An 8433-nucleotide genomic window follows, 5' to 3' on the forward strand; every position below is an offset into this window, starting at 1 on the left:
CAATCTAGCATAAATACACCTATAATCTCCTTTAGGAGACAAAAACTGAACTCTATAGTAAGGTGTGTCTGATGTTTCTTATTAAAACAAAACCTTAACTAAGCCAACTATTGCCACACTAATGCTCTGAGTCAGCATTTGGCAAACACAGATAATAATATAAAAAAAGTCTATTTATCTTAGTCTTTAGTAAGACTGTTGCACTCAACCATGGCAATTCCACCAGGGTATTTACTTAGAGATAAAGATTTCCTATAAAAGCTGCAGCAAACCTCAGAAGCTTCACTCTGCCTACAACCTCTGACACTCTGCAGCTGCCCAGGTGACTGTTTGCAAGGATGACAGAACTGGAGAAGGCGATTTCTATGCTCATTGGAGTCTTTGACAAATATGCCTTTGCAGAAGACAAAAAAGAAACTTTAACCAAGGAGGAGTTGAGAAAAATGATGGATAAAGAGTTGCCTGGATTCCTTCAGGTATGAATTTGCTAAAGTATATGATGGGCTATATGTATGCACAAGGAGTTATCCAAATATGAGTAGATATTGTATAAAGAATATATCTTCCAGACCGCAATGTATATCTGTAGCCACAAAGCTTTTGTTTTTAAAAAGTAGGGAGGAGCTAGCAATAATAAACTGACAGAGGCTCTGTCTGTATTCCCACGAGAGTATCACCCTCTCTGGTTCTGATGACAACTGTTTAAAAGTTCATGTTGGGCGTTTAACTTAAACGCTGTGTTTTCCATTCAATTGCCTACAGCTGTAATGGAATGCAAACGAGCTGGGAGTTTAATTTAAACTCTGTGTTTTCCATTTGATTGCATGCAGCTGTAATGGAATGGAAAACGTAGCAATTGACTTGAAAAAGTTATGTTTGGCCTGCTTTGCCTGCAGTTTAAATGCAACTTATTAGGACATGCCGTTTCTACAGAATATAGGGTTGCCACCTCATCCCTTTAAAACCAAACACATATTAATTATCAGATGACCACCTGCTCCTCCTTAGCAAACTGCACTCCCTTGGCCTCTGTGATTCTGCTTTATCCTGGTTCTCCTCCTAACTATCTCAGTGCACTTTCAGTGTCACTTACAACTCCATCTCCTCCGCTCCTTGGGCCCCTCCTATTCTCGCTCTATACCTCTTCCCTGGGCCAGTTGATAACCTCCCATGGCTTCCAATACCACCTCTATGCCGATGACACCCAGATCTATCTCTTCACTTCTCAACTCACCATCACCCCCTCGATCTCCTCACGAATCTCAAATTTACTGAATGACATATCGGTATGGATGTCCCACCACTTTCTCAAACTCAATCTTTCTAAAGCTGATTTTTTTTATATTTCCCCCTTCCCAGACCGTCCCATGACTTTACCATTAAGATCAACAGCACAACCATTGGTCCCTCCACACATGCCAGGGTGCTGGATGTAATCCTTGACTCTGACCTCTCCTTCAGCCCCCACATCCAATCACTGGCTAAATCTTGCCGCATTAACCTCCGCAACATTTCCAGATTTTAACCCTTCCTGACTAATGACACCACAAAGCAACTTATTCACTCCTTGATTATTTCCCGCCTTGACTGCTGCAACTCTCTCCTTAATGGCCTACCCTTACTATCCCCCCTTCAGTCTATTATGAAAACTGCTGCTAGATTAATATACCTCACTAATCAATCCGTGACTGCTGCCCCTCTTTGCCAATCCCTTCATAAAATTAAAAATGCTAACCACAAGAGACAAGGCCATCCACAACATCGCCCCCATCTACATCACCAACCTCATCTGCAGATATCGTCCAAATCGCCCCCTCCACTCCTCCCAGGGCCTCCTGCTCTCTAGCTCCCTTGTTACCTTCTCTCATGCTTGCCTTCAGGACTTCTCTAGAGCCTCTCCCATCCTCTGGAACTCTTTGCCTCAATATATACAATCAGCCCATAACCTGTCCACCTTTAGGAGATCCCTGAAAACTCACTTATTCAGGTAAGCCTATCCCACACCCACCTAACAACAACTGTCCCTGAGCCATCCCCCACCATATCATTCCCCGCATCTATTACCTTTTATACCACCACGGCCTCCCTGTAGAATGTAAGCTCTACAAGCAGGGCCCTCCTGTCCCTTCTGTGTTGAAATGTACTGTAATTGTGCTGTTCCCTCTCTACATTGTAAAGCGCTGTGTAAACTGTTGGCGCTATATAAATCGTGTATAATAATAATAATAATAATTACACAGGTTAAGTGGCTAACTAAGGTGGTAATTAAACTCACTTGGTGCTTTATCTGCATTAACCACTTAAGGACCAGGCCTCTTTTTCAGATTTGATGTTTACATGTTTAAAATAGTTTTTTTTTTGCTAGAAAATTACTTAGAACCCCCAAACATTTTATATTGTTTTTTTTTCTAACACCCTAGAGAATAAAATGGCGGTCATTGAAATACTTTTTTTCACACCGTATTTGCGCAGCGCTCTTACAAGCGCACTTTTTTGGGAAAAAATTCACTTTTTTGAATAAAAAAAAAATCAGACAACAGTAAAATTAGCCCAATTTTTTTTATATTGTGAAAGATAATGGTACGCCGAGTAAATTGATACCCAACATGTCACGCTTCAAAATTGCGCCCGCTCGTGGAATGGCGTCAAACTTTTAGCCTCAAAAATTTCCATAAGCGACATTTAAAAAATTCTACAGGTTGCATTTTTTGCGTTACAGAGGAGGTCTAGGGCTAGAATTATTGCTCTCGCTCTACCGATCGCGGCGATACCTCACATGTTTTCATATGCGGGCGCTACTCACGTATGCACTCGCTTCTGTGCGCAAGCTCGTCGTGACGGGGTGTTTTTAAAAACCTTTTTTTTTTCTTATTTATTTTAATTGATTTTATTTATTTTTACACTTTAAAAAAAAAAATGGATCACTTTTATTCCTTTTACAAGGAATGTAAACATCCCTTGTAATAGAAAAAAAGCATGACAGGTCCTCTTAAATATGAGATCTGGGGACAAAAAGATCACCTATCTAGACTGGAAATGATGTGGGTACATAAAATACGATGCTACACACCTTATGGTCTTAATGTAGACGTTGATGTAAATGCTTTTATTGATAACGGTTAGATCTTTTTACTGTGAACCATTTTCGAATTCCTGGTTTGGATCCATTAATTTTGAAGTAATTTTTGATAAGAGATCCTATTTAGATTGCACTTTTTAATAACACCATGTGCTGTTAAGGCATATGGTCTATAAGCTGATAGTGGTTGTATCCATCCAGCCGACATCGTCTCCATGGAAGGAGATGGGATGGGTAATCTTTTCACTATCCGGAATTTGTGCACTGAATATAATCTGTATATGCACGTCCTTTAGGATATACAGCGATAGATTTTTATGAATGGGGTATTGATACCAGAGTATTGTTAGACCCAGCTGAGGGGTCTTGGTAAGACCCTTTAGACAGGTCTGGACATTCCTCAGTTTAATGATTAAGGGGGATTAATGGTTAATTATAAAACATTATTCCCCTCTCTTGGATTGGGGCTAATAATTATTATTTTTTCTTGAGGATGTGGTCCTATATAACACCCACATTGATGTAGATGTATTGATAAAAATATATATATAAACAGGACCAGCACTTTTCTTAAAGATCCCAATGTCCAATGCAGTCCATAAATATATTTTAGGCTGCAGAAAAAAAAAAAAAAGACTAAAATAAAAAAGTAAAGTCATTCGGATGGTGGTTCACAACAGACTTTATTTGGTCCTGTTTTAAATACAATTTTTGTATAGAAATTAAACCGGAGCTTTTACTATAACTTTAGAGCAACTGTTATTGTTTCCTTTATTATGCACTAATTACAGTATTATTATGTAATTCTCTTATGTTTTCCTCATCCAGTAGATGTCAAGTTGCATGCAACCCTAGTGTACTATGACAGCTAGTGACTGCTGGTGCTCCATCCGAGGGGGGGTGGCAAACAAACCACCCAACCTGACCTCTGCGCCCCGAGCATGCCCTTTTTTTAACCCAATTAGAGCCTCAGGCTCTAATGATGTGCTTAAAAAAAATTAAAAATTGGAATCCATGCGTCCGGCACCCTGCATGTAGATTAGGGGCTGGATACATGGATTTGGGGGGCGGAGATGGGAATGTCTTAATGCAGAGGCTGCCAAAAAGCTGCAGTCATTACTGGGCTATATTTTTTTTGAAAGCCCATCATACTCTGAGAACTGAGTGTCATGGATAAAGCCTATAATCAATATTTAATTGTTAACATTTTAAAAAGGCTAAAAAATACATAATAAAATTAGTTTGTAAAATAGCATGCAAAACACATATACATAAAATTGCTATAAAAAAAAAACAGCAAAATTGAGTGCAAGGTAACTGCTTTGTTTTCTGCAATACTACAAATTATGGGGCCCCTTTATAGATTATGGATTAGTTATGTGAGTCTGCTGTAAAAAAAAATTATAAATAGATGCCATGTGCCAAGTAAGCACATAATTACAGTATGTATTACGTACAAAAATAATTAAAGACAAAAATATTTTTAGGATAAAAAAAGATTAAAAAAATGTTACTGGATGTTAAAGTGTATATGTTATCCACTAAATTATAAACTATCTTATTTTTATCGTAGGGTGGGAAAGCAAAAGAGAATTGTGACAAGCTTATGAAGGACCTGGATGAAAATGGCGACTCAGAAGTCAATTTTAAAGAATTTGTCATCTTTGTTGCTACATTAACCTGTATGGTACACGATCGATTTCAGAAATGCAACAAGAAATAACTAATTAAACCAGTCACCCTTTATAAATAAAGCTTTGTAATTTACAATACAGTACATAAAGGTATCGACTCTTTTTCTTTATACCATGTTTCAACATTGCAACATTGCACAATTAGGTTTTATGTGGCCTGGTTGTCACTGGTTTGATTCTTTCTGAGCTGGGAGCTACAAAGTGGACACTAGAGGGATAAAGGCCTACATAATTTTACTTTGTAATGCAGAATACAAACAATGCTTTGTTGAAGCACCTTTGGCACCGATTACAGCTACAAGTCTTTGAGTATGATCCTACAAGCTTGACACACCTATTTCTGGGCAGCTTCTCCCATTCTTCTTTGCAGGAACTCTCAAGCTCCATCGGGTTGGATGGGGAGCGTTGGTGCACAGCCATTTTTAGATCTCTCCAGAGATGTTCAGTCGGGCTCAAGTTGGGGCTCTAGCTTGGCCACTCAAGGACATTTGCAGAGTTGTCCCAAAGCCACTCTGTTATTTTGGCTGTGAGTTTAAGATCTCTATACATTGCTGCATTCATTTTTCCCTCGATCCCAACTAGTCTCCCAGTTACTGAATGCTGAAAAACATCCCTACAGCATAATGCTGCCACCACAATGCTTTACTGTAGGGATGGTATTGGCCAGGTGATGAGCGGTGCCTGGTTTCTTCCAAATATGCCATTAATCAGACCAGATATTTTTTGTTTCTAATGGTCTGAAAGTCCTCCAGGTGCCTTTGGCAAACTCCAGACAGGCTGTCATGTGCCTTTTACTGAGGAGTAGCTTCCATCTGGCCACTCTACCATACAGGCCTGATTGGTGGAGTGCTGCAGAGATAGTTTTTCTTCTGGAAGGTTCTCCTCTCTCCACAGAGAAACTCTGGAGTTCTGCCAGAGTGACCACGGGGTTCTTGGTCACCTCCCTGACCAAGGCCCTTCTTCCCCAATTGCTCGGTTTGGCTGGGCGGCCTGCTCTAGTAAGAGTCTTGGGGGTTTCAAACTTCTTCCATTTATGAATGATGGAGGCCACTGTGCTCATTGGGACCTTCATGGCTGCAGAAATGTTTCTGTACCCTTCCCAAGATCTGTGCCTTGATACAATCCTGTCATGTCTGGTCCAATGACATGTGACGTCCATCATAGGTGCTGCAGGCTCAAGAAGGCGGGAACAGCAATGTGGCCGCATCACTCCTCTCCTGTCCTCTCCTGTCTCTGGCTGCCTGCTGTCTACTGGGATGGGCGTGCCGGCACCGCACACTACGGCTGAGCTGCAGGAGGAGCCGGAGGTCGCGGTGACCTGAAGTCTGACATCACGTGTAATGGTCAGGTTGGTCACAGTATGTCAGTGTGTGTCAGGTAGATCAGTGTGGGTCAGGTAAGTCAGTGTGGGTTTGGGTCAGTTTAATGGTCAGTGTATGTCAGGTAGTTCAGAGTGGTTAAGGTAGGTCAGTGTGTGTCAGGAAGGTCAGTGTGTGTCAGGTAGGTCAGTGTGCATCAAGTAGGGCAGTGTGCGTCAAGTAGGGTAGTGTGCATCAGTTTAATGGTCAGTGTGTGTTGGGTAGGTCAGTGTGGGTGTGGGTCTGGGTCAGTGTTTGTCAGGTAGTTCAGTGTGGGTCAGGTAGGTCAGCATGGGTTAGGTAAGTCAGTGCAATGGTCAGGTAGGTCAGTGTGTGTCAAGTAGGTCAGTGTAATGGTCAGTGTGTGTCAGATAGGTCAGGTAGGTCAGTGTAATGGTCAGGTAGATCAGTGTGGGTCAGTGTGTGTCAAGTAGGTCAGTGTGGGTCAGGTAGGTTGGTGTGGGCCAGTGTGTGTCAGGTAGGTCAGTGTGGGTCTGTGTAATGATCATTGTGGGTCAGGTAGGTCAATGTGTGTCAGGTAGGTCAGTTTAATGGTCAGTGTGTGTCAGGTAGGTCAGTGTGGGTCAGGTAGGTCAGTGTAATGGTCAGGTGGGTCAGTGTGTGTCAGGTCAGTGGGGGTCAGGTAGGTCAATGTAATGGTCAGTGTGTTAGGTAGGTCAGTGTAATGGTCAGGCAGGTCCGTGTGGGTCAGGCAAGTCAGTGTGGATGTGGGTCAGGTAGGTCAGTGTGGGTCACTGACCTATCTAACCATTCCACTGACATACCTGACCCCCCCCCCCCCCCCCTCGGTGTCAGGCTCAGACTTTGGGCTGAAGCCCCTGGTCTTTTTCACGCCCCTGCATGCAGCATATCAGCAGTTAAGCTGATACTTTTGTTTTACAGGTCCATCTAGCATTGTTGTTCTACAGCTGTAAGCTATTATTGTCTACCACATAAAAAAAAAAAAAAAAAAACATTAGTACATACACTAAAGTAATGAGATGGCTGCCTTTACACGTACATGAACTTTAATGGCATCCCAGTGTTAGTCCGTGGGGTTCAATATTGAGTTGGCCCTCCCTTTGCAGCTATAAAAGCTTCAACTCTTCTGAAAAGGCTGTCCACAAGGTTTAGGAGTGTCTATGGGAATGTTTGACCATTCTTCCAAAAGCACATTTGTGAGGTCAGGCACTGATGTTGGAGAGAAGGCCTGGCTCTCAGCCTCCTCTCGAATTTATCCCAAAGGGGTTCCTAATCAGGTTGAGGTCAGGACTCTGTGCAGGCCAGTCAAGTTCCTCCACCCCAAACTCGTCATCCATGTCTTTATTAACCTTGCTTTGTGCACTACTCCAAATCATTTGGTGGAGGGGGGATTATGGTGAGGGGTTGTTTTGCAGGGGCTGGGCTTGGCCCTTAAGTTCCAGTGAAGGGAACTTTTAAGGCATCAGCATACCAAGACATTTTGAACATCATTTCTTCATTCACCCAAATTTGTGGGAACAGTTTGGGGTTTGCCCTTCCTGTTCAAACATGACTGCGCACCAGTGCACAAAGCAAGGTGCATAAAGACATGGATGAGCGAGTTTGGGAGGAAGAATGGTCAAACATTCCCAAAGACACACTCCTAAACTTTGTAGGATGGGCCAACTCAATATTGAACCCTATGGACTAAGACTGGGATGCCATTAAATTTCATGTGCGTGTAAAGGCAGAATATATTGTGCTACTGAAATAAAGAGGAATTATAAAGTACCTTCGTCCTATAAATGCAATGAAAACAGCTAGGGAATTGAGGCAACTTCAGACTTTCGTGGTACGGTATAGCCTTACAATGCTTAACTACTTCCCGCCCGGCCTATAGCAGAATGTCATATGACGTCCAGCAGGATAAAAGCCGCCACATGCCCGTGGGGGCACGTATCACGGGGATTGGTGGTGCGGTGTGTCAGTCTGACACATCGCTACCCTGATCTCTTTACCACGTGATCAGCCGTGTCCAATCATGGCTGATCACACTGTAAACAGGAAGAGCCGTTGATCAGCTTTTCCTCACTCTCACCTGACAGACGTGCGTAGAGGAGAGCCGATGGGCGGCTCTCCTGATTTGGGGGGTCTGTGCTGATTGTTTATCAGGGCAGCCCCCACCACCGATGCCCACACTGGACCACCAGGGAAGCTGCCAGGACCACCAGGGAAGGGGGTAACATGTGGATGGCCAGGTATGTACCCCATGGCCATCCACATATTAAAAAATATGCACAATAGATGCCGATGCCAGTGCCCACTGACTGGCGACATTATT

General features: G+C 42.7%; 1 protein-coding gene across 1 annotated transcript; it reads left to right on the plus strand.

The window, feature by feature from the left end:
* Nucleotides 1–260: 260 nt before the first annotated feature.
* Nucleotides 261–4862, plus strand: LOC143975432 (protein S100-P-like). Its single transcript, XM_077477817.1, has 2 exons — nt 261–476; nt 4653–4862. The coding sequence occupies exons 1-2, from the start codon at nt 339–341 to the stop codon at nt 4800–4802; spliced, it is 288 nt and encodes a 95-aa protein (XP_077333943.1). The 5' UTR covers nt 261–338; the 3' UTR covers nt 4803–4862.
* The last annotated feature ends 3571 nt before the right edge of the window (nt 4863–8433 follow it).

Source organism: Lithobates pipiens, unplaced genomic scaffold (assembly GCF_037356315.1).
Source record: "Lithobates pipiens isolate NorthernLeopardFrog02 unplaced genomic scaffold, aLitPip1_a1.2 Scaffold_13, whole genome shotgun sequence".
In the NCBI taxonomy this organism is placed as follows: Eukaryota; Metazoa; Chordata; class Amphibia; order Anura; family Ranidae; genus Lithobates; species Lithobates pipiens.

Bases quoted from the DNA above. Each gene is read 5' to 3' on its own strand.
- LOC143975432 (XM_077477817.1), top strand. From the start codon at position 339: ATGACAGAACTGGAGAAGGCGATTTCTATGCTCATTGGAGTCTTTGAC. The intron at 477-4,652 runs GTATGAATTTGC...TTTTTATCGTAG, and splicing joins AGTTGCCTGGATTCCTTCAG to GGTGGGAAAGCAAAAGAGAA.